The 16,088-nt window shown below is 40.8% G+C and overlaps 2 protein-coding genes across 2 annotated transcripts in view; one reads left to right on the top strand and one right to left on the bottom strand.

The window, feature by feature from the left end:
- Nucleotides 1-12,298, bottom strand: part of LOC106012110 — a 16,003-nt gene extending 3,705 nt beyond the window's left edge. The window contains exons 1-3 of the mRNA XM_013083916.2: nt 12,249-12,298; nt 10,691-10,755; nt 5,024-10,268 (exon numbers count right to left, since the gene is read on the bottom strand). Coding sequence (XP_012939370.1) covers nt 5,024-9,817 — 4,794 coding nt within the window. The 5' untranslated portion in view covers nt 9,818-10,268; nt 10,691-10,755; nt 12,249-12,298. The remainder of the gene's footprint in view (nt 1-5,023; nt 10,269-10,690; nt 10,756-12,248) is intronic.
- Nucleotides 12,299-13,601: 1,303 nt separating this feature from the next.
- Nucleotides 13,602-14,951, top strand: LOC101845172 (craniofacial development protein 2-like). The gene has a single exon (XM_013083911.1). The coding sequence runs from the start codon at nt 13,602-13,604 to the stop codon at nt 14,949-14,951; it is 1,350 nt and encodes a 449-aa protein (XP_012939365.1).
- The last annotated feature ends 1,137 nt before the right edge of the window (nt 14,952-16,088 follow it).

The raw sequence follows: 16,088 nt of genomic DNA, 5'->3' as shown, positions 1-16,088 counted from the left end.
GGAAAATTCTCTCGTTTTCAACGTAGAGTGCTTGCTCTGACTGAACTGGTGCCGTGATTTCAGTCAGAAATTACGGATATGAATTTCGGGTATATGGAAGGGGGGCTCTTTTTTCATCGCACCCGAACCCGAAGTTTGCATCGGTTTTTCGGGCATATGGAATGCCAGCTGTAGGCCTAGTATTACACGTAATATTACCAAACATTCTCTACTTCCAAGGTATTGCTTTACTTCTTTTGGCTTTATTCCCGCGCCGTGGCGAACCCGCTTTGCCGGTGTAACACGCTCGGGAAACTACCATGCAATAAAGACTACCGTTGTGGTTTTGCTTTCATGCCATAACCACTACCGTAGTAATTTTTGCGCATGCTGTAAACACTACCCTAGTGACTTTGGCGAACGAAATGAACACTATTTCTAAGCTAAAAACACTATCATCATTCTTCGTCAATAATCACTTCTGCGGTTGTTTTCGTGACTTAGACATAATGCTTTAAACACTATCCCAGTATTTTTTAGACCAGTTGATCTACTTTGAGCTATTATAACTATGAGATGGCACCTGAAATGAGGGTTTAGCTTCAAATTTTTATTATTCTTTAGTTTAGCCACTATTGCGTCATTTTATCAAGCATTATTCCTCAAATAGAATAGAATATTTCGTCTAAAATGCTTTTGAAAGGTAGCGATTTACTACTTCTATTCTGAGAACAAATTTTGAATTAAAATTGCATTTTCCTCGAAATCATAATATGATTTATTATTTTTCTGTGCAGTTTTTGCTAAAAGTCATAAGTTTATGAATGGATTTAAATTTAAAAGAAACTTGTCAGAGATGTGGTTCAAATAAAGATAAGCAAGATATCACATACTTTTTTTTATTTCTAAGTAAAGTTATTGATGTTTGTAAGTAAAAAAAAAAGAAGAAAAGATCTAACGCTTTACAAATTTTTCAAGGACTAATTGAAAAATATGTTTTCGAGGAAAATGCAATGTTAATTCAAACTTTGTTCTCAGAAGTAGTATATTGCTACCTTTCAAAAGCATTTTAGACGAAACATATTCCATTTGAGGCTTAATACTTTGTAAAATGACGCAATAGTGGCTAAACTAACTAAAGAATAATAAAAATTTGAAGCTAAACCCTCATTTCAGGTGCCATCTCTTAGTTATAATAGCCCAAGGTAGATCTGCTGGTCTTAAAAATACTGGGATAGTGTTTAGAGCATAATGTCTAAATCAGGAAAACAACCGCAGCAGTGTTTATTGACGAAGAATGATGATAGTGTTTTTGGCGTGGGTAGTCAATCTGGTATGTATGTGGTAGTGTTTTTAGTTTAGATACATGTAGTGTTCTTGGCCTACGCCAAAGTCACTAGGGTAGTGTTTACAGCATGTGCAAAAATTACTACGGTAGTGGATATGGCAAGAACGTTTAAGCCAAAACCACAACGGTAGTCTTTATAACACGGTAGTTTTCTGAGCGTGATGTTGGTTTCATGGTTGACTGCGTGGCGTGTGTGTGTGTGTGTTTCTTTGCAGTCCCCCAGGGCTAGGGACTGCAAGTGGGTAGCGCTAGGGGACTGTAACAACTTCTTTTTATAAAACATCACAAAATTGTCACTATTACTAGTAGTAGTACTATTTATAATAATGATAATTATAACACTAAGGATAATTATAATAAATATAATAACTAAGAAATAAATCAATTGAACTCCACAAGTTCAAAACATGACTTTTAGTTTATACAGCAAAAAAAAATAAATTGAGAGAATATAAGTGAGAGATTTTTTAAAAAATTATTACTACTACTGCTACTACTACTACTACTACTACTACTACTACTACTACTACTACTACTACTACTACTACTACTACTGCTGCTGCTACTACTACTACTACTACTACTACTACTACTACTACTACTACTACTACTACTACTACTACTACTACTACTACTACTACTACTACTACTACTACTACTGATACAACATATAATAATATGAATCATAATATGAATAATAATAATTTTTAAAAATTATGAATAATAATAATAGGAATAATAATAATAATAATAATAATAATAATAATAATAATAATAATAATAATAATAATAATAATAATAATAATAATAATAATAATAATAATAATAATTATGATGGTAGTACGAAAAAGAATAACAATAACAATAACGGCTAGTGGTGCTTTGTCGTTGCTCACAGGCGACGTTAGTTCGAGTCCCAAGTGGAGAAGTTACTGTTTCGAGAATCTCCGTCTGTCTGTCACTATTCCTTTCCCCACTCAGCCCAGGTCGGACCTGACAGACATGGTCAAGAATGTCCACTTCCTAAATCATTAATATTTTATAGTATACCAATGGGGAGTAAAAATATTTACGGGTAATCAACCGGCTTGAGAGGCAACAAGCTAATCTATATATTTTTTCTTCTTCTCTTTAACGTTTCTTTGGTTTTGATCTGTTTGAATTACGAGTACAGGATAGTAAATTTTTTTTAAACTTTACAACTTTTTCCCCTGCATATCTCGTACAAAAATTGTTCTAGAATATTGTGATTTGGAACAGACATTATTCACCCGAAAGGAATTTGTTTGACATAAAATTCATAAAGATAAAACTTTTTGTTGAAAACAAAAACGGCTTTAAAGAAAAAACACCTATAAACGCAAAATGCACGAATTATAATTCTTTTAAGGAAGGTCGTGAACCACTGGTTGGCTTATTTTCTTCCTTTTCTTTTTAACATTTAATTTTTTTTATCCCTGTAACATTTAAACAATATTTACTTTCTCTAATAGATTTAAAAAGCTAACATTGTTATTCTAGAAGTCTTAGAGCCAGAGCTCTACATGTCCTCCTTTGTATTTGAAACATTTTTGACGCGTCATTCGTGGTGGCCAAGCATAAGGACATGACAAACCATGAATGCTTAAACCGCACACACTGTAAACTTTTCATTAAGAAGTGTCTTTTAGATATGATAGGGGGTGGGTGGGGTGCCCAATAGACAACATTTGTGGAGTTTACATATTATTATCCTGAAATGCGGAAATGGACTTTGCACTGAACCAAATGCCATTGAGGAAATGGTTACGCTTTCCAAGGCGACCGAGGAACCATGAACACATTGCCATCATCTGATCCATGTCAACCCAGGGGCGAAGCGTCTATATAATCAAATAACCACTGCTTCCCTTCCTAATTTTGAAACATTGTCGCTGTCAAATTCATCCTTAATCGTAAACCTCTTAAATTAAAAGTAAAAAGAGGTTCGTAATCCACAATGAGTATGCCTAACATTCAAAACGGTTTCACGGCCACATAAATAGCCTCCTCACCCCTCTCGGGCCACTCCATAAGCAGTCGCAAGCATTGATTAAGTAAGCTTAAAGTGAGGCTGGAAGAGTCTACCAATACAGTTGAGGGAACATGTGCATAGCAGTCATGGCTGTTTCATTGCCACATATACCCTGTTCACCCCTTTGGGGCCACAGTTATAATCAATCCCAATCCCTGATTAAGTAAGCTAACGAACACTGGTCGAGTCTATCTCACAAATGTGAGGGGAACTAACTCCTAACAATCTCTTTACTGCTGCATGTGCTTGTTTTTTTTCCTCGACCTTTTACTGTCCTATAATCAGATCGTGACCTCGGTTATGACACCAGCTCCTGGCCGCGAAAGGCTAACAAAAACAGCCAAATGTGAAATTTAAAAAATGATAATTGTCATGTTCTACCAAAGAGTTAGACTCTCTGGTAGATCTATAACATATAGATCTAGTACTGAAATCTCTGCTTCTTTGCTTTGTGTTTATGTATTCACATCTAAAGTTAATTTAAATTTAGTGGAACTGATATTTAATAAGATACTTTCCCGATTATTTTGGCGGTTGAACATACAATATGAATTCCGGATTTGTTTTCATTTACAACTCAGTCAGAGTTGCCGCCTCGAGTAAGATTCTTGTGTGATATCTACAGGCCATATAGATCTATATCTGGTCCCGTTTCACTTTGATTACCCTGTCAAACAAGTCAGCCTTCGCACCTGTGTCAACCTCACGAACATGAAAATGATACTTGTATTGTCATAGGCGAAGATCTACCTGAGAAAGTGGACCGTTAATGAGTAAGAGAATGTGTGGACAGACATCTCATTTGGGACTCAACTGTTGAATTCTGTATCCTGGTGACATTTAAAAGGGGTGCGAACGGTGCGTTCTCGACCTGAAGTGGTCATTTTGTCCTGGAATTTTAAATTTTGATTCTCTCTATAGATTTAAACTGACGGAACATCTCTACCCATGACAGCAAAGTCAAAGGCCTTAAGGGCACTTTGGTTTTCTTTCCGCACCTTGTGTGAGACTTACGAAATGTCGGGGATGATGAGGTAGAGGTGAGGTAAATCTCAATACAAGAAAACTCTCTGTTCTTTACTTTACTTAACTGTGATCTCAGCAGAGAAAGGAAACTTCAGAAATAATATCTGCACAACTTCTGTTGACTTGTTAAACTGCTGTAGCTTGCAATATGGTGCTATCCTTGCGACTTTTAGTTGTAAAACTAATGCGAACTGATGCGTCATGCTTCAAAAATGGGGACATGGCAAAAATTGGTTTTTTTCCTTTTGCGTTATTCAGAGCAAAACCATTCTGTGGAACTATCTAAAATGAATATTTGACAAATTCCTTTTGGTTGCCAAATATTGCGTTCAAATTTGAAACACAAAGCGCCAGTGTGGAGGAAAATATTTACCAAAAACAATTGTAAAGTTGTTGGGGGGGGGGTGGGGTTGGATCACCCTGAGTTGAATGTTTCAAGAAACACGCAAATCAACCATCTTGTCAGGTGCAGAATAACAGATGTAGGAGTGGAGGTACAACCCGATCTGCCTGACCATGATTAAATCAATATACCACTCACCCCAAAAACGCACCACTGACTTGCCATAAGCAATATAACAGCTCAACTAAAAAACAACACATTATCCGTAGCTTACCTGTTTCTTTGTGTTCTTTGGGATCAAGTCTGAGGGTTCTGCAGTGTTCTGGACATCTGCTGTTGGCCCTCGCTGCCAACTGCCCCCGCAAGGAGGAGGGCTAACCTTGAGTGAGTCTCGAGCAGACCTAACCCTAGCACTAAGAAGGGTCTTATTCTCTAGCGATACTAAATCTTCACAGCCTTTCGGCTTCTGGAAATGATCCATACCACGGCATGGCCCAAACGTGTTCTCTGATATATCTTCAAGATCTAACCCGCGACCTCTTTCTTCCAATAAACTGCTCTGGGATAGTTTTAATTTGCTGTGCCTAGTCTTAGTTCGTAATTCCTTCATGCCATCGTCCTCATCTTCTTCGAGAAAACGGCCATATGACCTTGATTTTCGTGGCCCGCTACCCTTCAAACTGGTTTCTCTTTTTGCTGATTTTCGTTCTGAGCTGCCATCTGACACTCTCGAAAAGAGACTGTCAGTGGAGAACATGGCAAGAAGGGAGGGAGAACGTTGTCTTTTAAGCGTACCTGAGGCTGATAATGTATCAATATCTTGAGCATCCTCATCTTTGCTGCTCCTGCCAAGTGTATCGCTCATTTCGTCTAGAAAGTCTGTGGAACTCAAGTGTCCTCTACCAGCATCCAGTAACTCTACATCACAGCTGCTTACGGAGGAACTTCGTACCGTGACATTCGGATGGATATCAAGATCATTAGCCGTTGCGGATGTTAGTGAGTGGCCAAGTGGCGAAAGCGTTAAGGGACACATTTTTTCTGTATCAGTTAAAAAGATACTGCAGTCTGGAAACTGTTCATTTGACAAGGACATGTGCTTGTCATCTTGGCCATCCTTTTTATAAAGCGCGTACGCGAGGCTTTGGCTGTGTACATCTTCTTCGTTTGGATGCAGAGAATGCTCCTCAAAGTTGCTGTTTGAGTGATCTACTTGTCTGCTGTCAGTTACAGTTGAAAAAGTATTCCACTTAACTTGTGTTTGCTCATCTGCCTGGGTCAACACAGAACATCGTTTCTCGTTCCAAAGTTGTTCTTCATGACAAGCTCCACTTTCAACTCCAGAAACCAAGACATTTACTGATGTTTCCGTTTTCTCATCTACATTGTCCACTATATCTGATGCTGTATTTATGTCCGTGGCACAAGGTAGACTACCTCCAAACTCTAAGGCATAAGACTGACCTGAATTTCCACCTTCAAATTTTGAAAATTCAGCCGTTTGTACTTCCCAGAGATGGCAGTTCCCACTGGAAAATTTTTCTTTGGCGTCTTGCTGTTTATCATCGTGAGCCGTGTGCTGGTATGAGTGCTGTGCTTGCTGTAAGCTGTGCCATGCTGAAGGGTTTTTCACGACTGGGGATGCTGGTAGAGGAAGAGAGACAGTGGAGCTAAAGAAAACCTCGTCTTCAACTGGGGATACATCTATCATTTTTTTACTAAGGGTACTTCCTTGAGAAGATCGACACGACTTTGAGCGAACGTCGAATGTATCATTGAGAAGCTGTGATTGTAGATCAGGCTCACTCCACGGTTTTGCGGTCTCAGGTGAAGTGTGACTAGGACTAACACATAGGTTGTTATCGACAAAGTCTACTCCGTCATCTTTGTCAACATCGATTAGTTGTGAGGACACTGTTTTAACTACTTCAGAAGTCCCTGTAACCTGTCCGATCATATCAGCGTCGTCATTGTTAGTGTGTGTTAGCACTGTTGTTATAATGCTAGATGATTCTACTACCTGGTCCATACGTTCTGCATTTTCGGGAGCATTTACAATGTTACCAAATTCTCTGCCATTTGTGCTCTTTTGAAAGATCTCCATAGCTGGGATAATTATTTTGCTATCAATTATGTCACCACTGCAGTGTTGAGAGACCGTTGAGTCTAAATTTTGACGACCCCGGGGATCGTCTCTGCAAATGTTGTTGGAAAAAATATCTCGTGTATGTACGTCAGTAAAGTTGTCATCTGTTCTTCCGTCTATCCTTGGACCAGGAAGCGAGGCATGAGTCACAGAATGTGTTTCACATACTGTCTCCGTTCTCGTCACGTGCGACTTCTGTGCTCGGGCTGACCACCTCCGAATGATACTGTAGGTCCTCCACACTGTGTACACGCTGCTCTTTGTCCTATCGTAAGGTTTGGAACATATCATTTTAATCATTTCTTTGTCAGAATTTTTGTAAGAGACTGCGTTTATTTTTTTCCGTGACATTCCAACGTGGCAGCTGCTCAAGAGCAGGCTGTTTTCATTTTCAGATGCAGAAGATCCAGCCTGATCTTGGCTATACTCTAATCCCTTACTGCTGTCAACTGCATGAACTGAATACTGTTCTTTGTCATCAGTCTCGGAGAGATCACAACAAAGCGTGTCCTCGCTTTGTGCATGTATTCGTTCCCGACATTTTCTTTTCCATGACTTTATCTTAACAATAGTTAAGCTCAGGGTCACGAGATTCATCTTTTGAGTGCTGACACCTGTGCCTTGACATGTAATAACTGAATGTGTGTTCATACAATTCGTTATAATACTGTTGTCACTCTTATTTTTGTCGGCATTTTCCCTCACCCCAGAGGACGTTTTACCCCAATCCAGCGCCTTGTTTATACTGTGCGCTGTTATGAAGCATTTTTCCTTTGATGGCCTAAAGTGTCTCGCCGTGTGGATGACACCTTCGGACAATAGCTGTCCTTGCCAAAGTTGACGGACTCCTTTCTCAGACTGACCCCGAGCTAGAAGCGAAGAATTATATGTCAGCTGCGTACTGGCTTCATCACCATATGTACTTAGTGCTTTGTTAACAGACAGAGACCTGTGAAGTGCTCTCACTTGAGCAGAAATTTCAGGAATGTCTGACTGTGATTTGAATGGCTTTTTGACTTGTAGAGTTATAGCAGCGGCCTGTACAGTTTCATGCTCATCGTGCGACTGCGACTCAGAGACGTACCCAATATTGTCACTTGGGCTAAAATTATTTATGTTTTCAGACACCTCTGTGCAAACGTTGAAGGCTCTGCAGTTAGGTGTGTTCGTAATCACCAAGGACTGGCACCGTATACGTTCTTTTTCTTTCATTGCCTCAAGCCTCTTCTTCGCTCGCTCATTTAAATCTGATCCGGAATGCAGCCTTTTTAGCGGCAGGGTCTCCCGTCTGTTTCCTTGGATGGAAGCAGTATTCGATAATGGTGCTGAAGATTCTACCACTACGCCGTGAGCAATCTCTTTGCTTTGGCCATCATTCGAGTTCATCCAAAGACAGTTTTTCCCAAGATCATTTAGATCTGCTTTTAAGTCAGGATATGAAATACTGTTTTGTCTTTGCAAACCTTTTGGTACAGGTCTTGTATGCTGGCTCGGTGTGTCGGAGCCAAATGATTTTTTCATGCCTGAAGTACCTGGCAGCTGGGAACACAAAGAAATGTCCACTGGGTCATAAATGCACAGCCCAAAATTTCTTTCATCCCTGGGAGTCAATTCTTCATCTGACGCCATTAAATAGTTTCCGTCCAGAAGAAGAGATGCTTGGAACTGCGGGAGTACGTGGTGCTGTTTATTGTCTGTGCTATGACTACGACGCAGGGTCGGTGTTTTCGACTTGACAATCTTTGAGGCTGTCGTTGATTCCAGTGAGAAAGATTTTCCCGATTCAGAAAATATTTTTCTCTGGTTTCTAATTCTTGCTGATCCATGCTTGAGTTGCATCTTGCCAATATGTGAAGACAAATGGCATACCTTTACCCCGCGTAGAGATGCATTGTTTGATTCCACGAGCGTTTTACTGTCATCAGCTTTTTGCAGCTCCAACACTGATGCTGAGGTGTATTCTCTTCTTTTTTCCACTGAGTCCTCGTTTTTTACTAATGCATTAGGCAGAGCAAAAAGGGTGACTGCTTGTTTAAAGTTTTTTTTACAGGTTGCAGAAGCCGTTTGTGGCGAGTTCTCTTTTTCAAGCCGACCTTCCACACATTTGGTTTTAATCCTGACTTTTTCTGGGACACCTTTTTGTGGTACTTTCACCTTGACTTGAGTTGCAAATGATGACTGATTGCTAACCGTTCTTGTATTAGGCTCTAGAGCTTTTGTTACATGATCTTGAATGTTTACACTTTTGTTAAAAGGGGAAACAATTTCTTTATTTGAACTATTCAAAACCCCTCCTCCAAACAACACTTCGCAAGATGTTCTCTTGGCAAAGGGGATATTCGTTTTCAGTACTCTCCGTGGTGCTGAAGCAAACGCCCAGTCACTGGAGAAGACTTGCTGTAACTGTTGAAAAGGACTAGGGGCAGGGTCGTAACTGTCACTTTCCCACTGGGTAGTGTCGTCTAATTTGTTCTTGCTCACCATAGAATTTGGAAAGCAAAGACTACTCTCCAGGTACTTGGCCGGGATAATGGAAGTCTCAGTATGTTGATTTATTCCATCCGCCTTGAGGTGGACAATGCGGAACTCGTCAGGCAATAACGAATCAAAACTTCGATGTTGCTTAAACACTGCGTGGAGGCGTCGCTTAACTTTCCAGTATGGTATAATCGGTGTATTTTCCTCTTTTCTGTCAAGTTCACCATGTCCTTGTGGGTACGACCTGGACCTCACGCAAGTGCGTTTGGCCAACGCGAATTTTTGCTGCTCCTTCTTTCCCTCGGACGTTGAGGTCATTTCGAGCAGAGGTAAGCACACTCGGTAAGAGTCGTTTTGCCCCGGAAAATACCCGAACTGGCAAAGGTTGTCATATATATTATACAGGTTCGCCTCCCGATCTTGCTTTTTATTCCGTCTGCGCATGACAATGAGTATGCGTCTCTAGACTGATTTTCAAAAGAGAAAAAATGTTTTTAAAATACTGGCACACATTAATACACTCAACCGTTTTTTAGCTTTCAGAAATAATCATGAGGGCTACCACGTCACTGTTCCTGCTATCCTTAATAAGACATATTATTCAGACAATAAAATCAACAAATTATAGTTCTTATCTTTAGAACCAGAAAGTGTCCACATTCTTTTTTACAGCTGTACGCATTTCTACCTGAGATTGCTTTTTTAAAAATTAATCTGTAAATAACACCAAAAATTAATCACTCAAGAAATGTACTCTTCTGGTTTCAGATAAATCTCCTTTAATTGCAATTTTCTTTTCTATCTGCGAGTCGACCCAACGGCATTTCGTTGTCTCGGCGATTGTTGTTTCTTCTTTTTCTCTTTCACCATCCAGCCCTGTCCGGATAAGAGGTTGCTGTAGAGGTAAAAGTAGGCTTTAGCCATCCATTTAAAATTCATTTAACCTAGATCATAGCATATACATCTGAGGTCTACCCTTAACTGGGGTCTCATTTTGGCCGTTGTGACGTCGAGCCCGAAGACGCTTTTTACCTAGAATTCAGAACGGGAGAGGGATGAGGATCGTAAATATACTTTTACCGCGCGGGCGTTTTACATAGACAACAAATGAACCTGTATAGTGGTAAATGTTACAGGAGAACCCAACTTTTCTTCTTTATGACCATGCACACTAGTGTTCAAACAGACACAGTGCGAATAAATTCAGATAAAACAGCAGAACAATTATCGAAACATAATTTGGAAACTGCGTCTTTAGCATTCTCCCCTCGTACTTTTCTAGAAAGGCAATCGTCAAAAGAAGTTCTAAGGCAGTACCTTATTTGCGTTTTGACATCAGCTTCACAGAAGAGTTGCACGCGCCCGGAAAACCGTCAAGTACACTGGGGATCAGACCATATTTATATGACCATAATATTGTTTTCTGGGTCGGGGGGGGGTGCAGAGGTGTTGATGTATTAAGCACGTATCTTATAGTGTGTTATGGGTGTACCGGGGCTGCCTTTTTTAAAACTTGGTAAATTACGTTAAAGGCGGGACCCACAATTCAAAAGGACGGAGTCAGATGGGTGGAAAGCCATGAAACAATCTAAGTTCAAGAAACCCACGTTGGGGAAATGAATCACGGTCTTTAGCTGCGTAATCCAACATAATACCCATAGGGATCTATCTGTTCACCCTCGATCAAGTATATATAATAACAACGGGCTCGGAAATAAGAAATATTTTGAATACACTTTGATCTTTACAAAAAGTTTGTTTTGTTATGAGATAAATTATGAGAAGTCAATCCCACTCACGATGGGATGGCCCCGACAGGGAGGATCGAAGCAGCCGGCCTCTAAATAGCTCATCCTATGTTTTACTGGGTAACACAATTTACAATAACTATTCATCAACCAAACACTTAGCGTGGATTTTTTTCCATTAGGGACGGTACAAAGCCGGACCTCAACTAGCACACCCACTTCGAAACTTTACAATTTGGCGGAAAACGTAGTCTATCAGCCTACGGCGGCCGGTAGATTCATTTCTTAACCTCAGTTACTTTCACTACGTGATTGCAATTCTACTCTTCATCCGATCTGGGCAGTCCATGAAGTTATCGAAGAGGGTGAATTGTCCAACTCCTACCTAACCACGCCAACTGAGTTGAGAACAATGACTTAACCCAAGTTCGAGAACATACCTGCCGCCCCCCCCCCCCCTCCCATGCCCCTAGACCACCATTGTCTATTGAAACTAGGATTGATCTCATCGTAATTCAATATGATGTCAACTGAACGAAGTGTGTGCTATAATTTTGGGAAGGCCAAACTGTATTAATCGTCAAAGTATTCAGAAATAAAAAGTAGCAAGTCTATGAGTACCTGGTAAGATACATAAATATTATGAAAAGAATAGGCATATACATTCTCCACTAGAGATTCTAATATTTTGCAACATCTATCTGACATTTTTGACCGTTTTGGGTTACTAAGACCGTGAGGTGAGAAAGCAAGTGTTCCCTCAGTTCAATCAAAATAGTAAGGTAGTTCGGAGTCGTAATCAAGATTCAAAGAATTCCATTCCAAAAAGCTTGACATGGTGGGAAAGACAAATCTTCGACGTCAAAATTCTCAAAACTAGGTACTGAGCAGATAGAAATTTGTAATTCTGTTTAACGATTTGCCCTTAGGGCCTACAATGATAAGATAAATATTTTAAATATTTCTTAGGAAAAGAAAAGTTTCCCAAATAAAAGGGCAATGTCACCTGAAAATCTTTTAAACTTAGTTCTTTATATAGCGTATATCCATAGATTAACAGGACCTTATGAATAAATCCGAAAGCGACGAAACTTCTAAAAAGCTTACAGAACTTTTTAAAAACATACCTTTTAACCCGAGAGTTCATTTTGGAATCAGGATATCAGCAAAAGTACATCTGTTCAAATACGTAAAATTCGCATGTGTCAACCTTTTAAAGCGAAGAGCAGATGGTACGCAACCTACGTAAAAAAGAAGGGGAGGGGGGGGGGGCTTGTAACCTAGGAACATGACGAAGGAAGATATTGATGTTCTTGGGTGTCACAAACTACATGCACGCAGCCTTCTGACGGAAGTTTCGGTCACGACTATGTTATATATGTATTGTGTGTGCCGACTTGCCAGACTGTTGAACTGTTTAAACATAGTTGCTATGGTTTTTCTCGTAGCTTGATGTTCCGTAATTTCAAACAAAAAACGCAAGAGATGAATTTGAAATTCTAAAGCGTTCTAGTAAATTGTCTAAGGGCTAAGGTTCACATACTCCACTTTCGTACGCTTACGTACTCACAAAGTGCGTATGGAACCGTTCAACCTTTTATTTCTATATTACCTGGGCCCAGTGCGGACGACACGCTTCCTCACGCTTTCGTGAAAAACGTAAGACGTCAAGCTTGTCAAACATTTTCCGTACGTACTGTACGTTTTGGTTACCTTTTAGAAGAAAGTTAGTTTTACCTTTACAATTAAATTAATGCCACTTGACTTTGATCTCAGTCTCCACACTGTGATTTGGGGGGGGGGGGGGGTTGTTTTGTTTTTCGTTTGACGTGTTGATTTGAGGAATAGTCTATAAAGTTTACATCGTTGTTAATTATTGAATTTGTTTTTCTAAATTTCAATAGTCGTTTTTATATTTGTTTATTTCTGCTCCCATTTTTCAAAGTAAACAAACGTGCCTGAAAAGAACACGCTCTTTTGGAGGCACAGAGTGGGCTCTTACTTAAATGACGGATACAGTATAGACCATTTACTTAGGCCATACTACAATGACAACAGCGAAGAAGAAGAAGAAGAAGAAGAAGAAGAAGAAGAAGAAGAAGAAGAAGAAGACGAAGAAGAAGAAAAACAACAAATACAACAACAACAACAATAACAACAACAACAACAACAGAAGCAGCAAGCAGCAACAGTAGCAGCAGCAACATCTTACATCAGTTATCAGCCTTTCAATTGGGGAAATGGCCTTCCTTCAGTTCGTATTCTGTTTTTGAGCAAAGAATAGGACCACTGTATCCGTACCGCGCATGTCGTAGAAGGCGACTAAGGTCGGTTGGGCAAAGGGTTAGCAGCCCTTTCCCATAAAACAAAAAGCAGCTACAAAAACATCAACAGCAAAAACAACACGACCGCCAGTTCTGGAAGATGGAGGACCTTCATCACCGAGGAGAGGAGAGAATAGAGAGAATATGGAGTGTAGAATGACGCAATGTGGTGAAAGCCGGAAGGAAGCCACCAAGCCGAGGAACCTCCTGTCGACCAGAAAAACCACCAGACTTGGCACCTGGAATGTTCGTACAATGTACGAGGCAGTGAAGGCACTGCAGGTTGCAAGAGAGATGGAGGGCTACCAACTGGACATATTGGGTCTCTGTGAAACGAGATGGACGAATGCAGAGGAGTGCCAACTTGCTTCAGGGGAAACAGTTCTCTACTCTGGACATCTGGAGGAAAACTCGCCGCATACAGAAGGAGTAGGTATTCTGTTATCAACACACGCCAAGCGGGCTTTGATAGGATGGAAAGCAGAGGGCCCGCGACTAATATCAGATGAATTCCGTTCACGGAAGAAAGACATCAACCTTCATGTTATCCAGGGATATGCCCCCACTAATGATAAGGACCAGGATGTGAAAGAGACTTTCTACAAAATGCTACAAAATACTATTGAGCAGGTTAGAAGGAAGGACATCTTGATTTTAATGGGAGACTTCAACGCTAAGGTAGGCAGTGACAATGTAGGCTTTGAGGAAATCATGGGGAAACACGGACTTGGAGTCAGAAACGAGAATGGAGAACTATTTGCAGAAATATGTGCAACGAATGGGCTCATGATAGGAGGGACTGTTTTCCCACATAAACAGACACACAAATCAACATGGGTGTCACCAGACCAACAAACTGAAAACCAGATTGACCACATATGTGTCAACAAGAAATTCAGGAAATCAATGAGGGATGTTAGAGTTTACAGGGGTGCAGACGTAGCTTCGGACCATCATTTGCTCATTTCAACCATCCAACTAAAACTAAAGCGAAGACAGGGAATTGTCAATAATCATAGGTACCGGTACAACGTGGAATTTCTTAGAGAGCCATCATCAAGAGAGGAGTTTAATGTAGCAGTTAAGAACAGGTTCCAAGTGTTGGAAACACTAGGCGAGGATAGCAGCGTGGAAGAAACATGGGAGGCAACAAAAGAAGGCTGGACCACTGGGTGTCAAGAGGTACTGGGGAAACGGAAACGTGAGCACAAGCCTTGGATATCGGCCACCACTCTGAGGAAGATAGAAGAAAGGAAAAAGAAAAAGGATCAGGTAAACAGGAGCAAGACAAGAGCAGCCAAAGCAAAGGCCCAAGAAGAATACACCAAAGCAATTAAGGAGGTAAAAGTCAGCGTAAGGAAAGACAAAAGAAACTATGTAGATGACCTAGCGCGCGGGGCAGAGGAAGCAGCAGGGGCAGGAAACATGAGAGGACTGTATGAAACTACCAAGAAACTTGCAGGCAGATACAAGAACGCAGAGGTGCCAGAGAAGGATAAAGAGTGAAAGCTTCTCACAAATCCAGACGAACAGAAAGAGCGCTGAAAGGAGCATTTCAAAGAGCTGCTGAACAGACCAAGGCTAGAAAAACAGTTTGACATTCCACCAGCAGAGATTGATCTGGGGGTAAGTGAAGAAAAGCCTAGTTTAGAGGAGATCAAGGAGGCGATAAGACACCAGAAAGCAGACAAAGCAGCCGGCCCAGATGGAATTCCCCCAGAAGTTCTCAAGGCAGATATCGACACTGCGGCAGGGATTCTTCATGGAATTATTGGCAAGATATGGGACAGCGAAGAATTTCCACAGGATTGGAGAGAGGGATTGCTCGTGAAACTACCCGAGAAAGGAGACCTGCAAGAGTGTAAAAACTACAGAGGAATCATGCTCCTTTCCATTCCGGGGAAAATTTTAAGTCGTACCATACTGGAAAGACTGAAGGAAGCCGTGGATGTAAAACTAAGAGAGGAGCAGGCAGGATTCCGTAAAAAGAGATCATGTACAGATCAGATTGCAACTTTGAGGATAATAGCGGAGCAGTCCACCTAGTGGAACTCTTCCCTGTACGTTAACTTTGTCGACTACGAGAAAGCTTTTGACAGCCTAGATAGGGACTCAATATGGAAGCTCATGCGCCACTACGGAATACCTGACAAGTTTGTGAGATTGATCAAGAAGATGTATGAAGGAATGAGTTGCAGTGTTTTACTTGGAGGGCAGCGGACAGACTCGTTTGAAGTGGATACAGGAGTGAGACAGGGATGCCTGCTATCGCCTTTTCTCTTTTTATTAGCAGTGGATTGGATAATGAGACATACAACATCGGGACAACGCGGTGGCATACAGTGGACCCTTTCCAGTCAGCTGGAAGACTTGGACTTTGCCGACGATTTGGCACTTCTTTCCCACAGTCGAGCCCAGATGCAGCAGAAAACAGATCGCCTCAGGACCTTCTCCCGTAGTGTTGGACTCCATATTCACACGTATAAAACGAAAGTTCTACGAATGAATGCACCGACGTTCCTATCACACTGCATGGGGCACCATTGGCGGATGTTGAATCCTTCACCTACCTGGGAAGTGTCATCAACAAGGCAGGGGGAACAGACGAAGACATCAAGGTCAGAATCCAAAAGGCAAGAGCAG

Source organism: Aplysia californica, unplaced genomic scaffold (assembly GCF_000002075.1).
Source record: "Aplysia californica isolate F4 #8 unplaced genomic scaffold, AplCal3.0 scaffold00262, whole genome shotgun sequence".
In the NCBI taxonomy this organism is placed as follows: Eukaryota; Metazoa; Mollusca; class Gastropoda; order Aplysiida; family Aplysiidae; genus Aplysia; species Aplysia californica.
This window is presented reverse-complemented; position numbering and strand designations above follow the sequence as displayed.

Coding starts and splice junctions, on each gene's coding strand:
- LOC101845172 (XM_013083911.1), top strand. CDS start 13,602: ATGACGCAATGTGGTGAAAGCCGGAAGGAAGCCACCAAGCCGAGGAAC.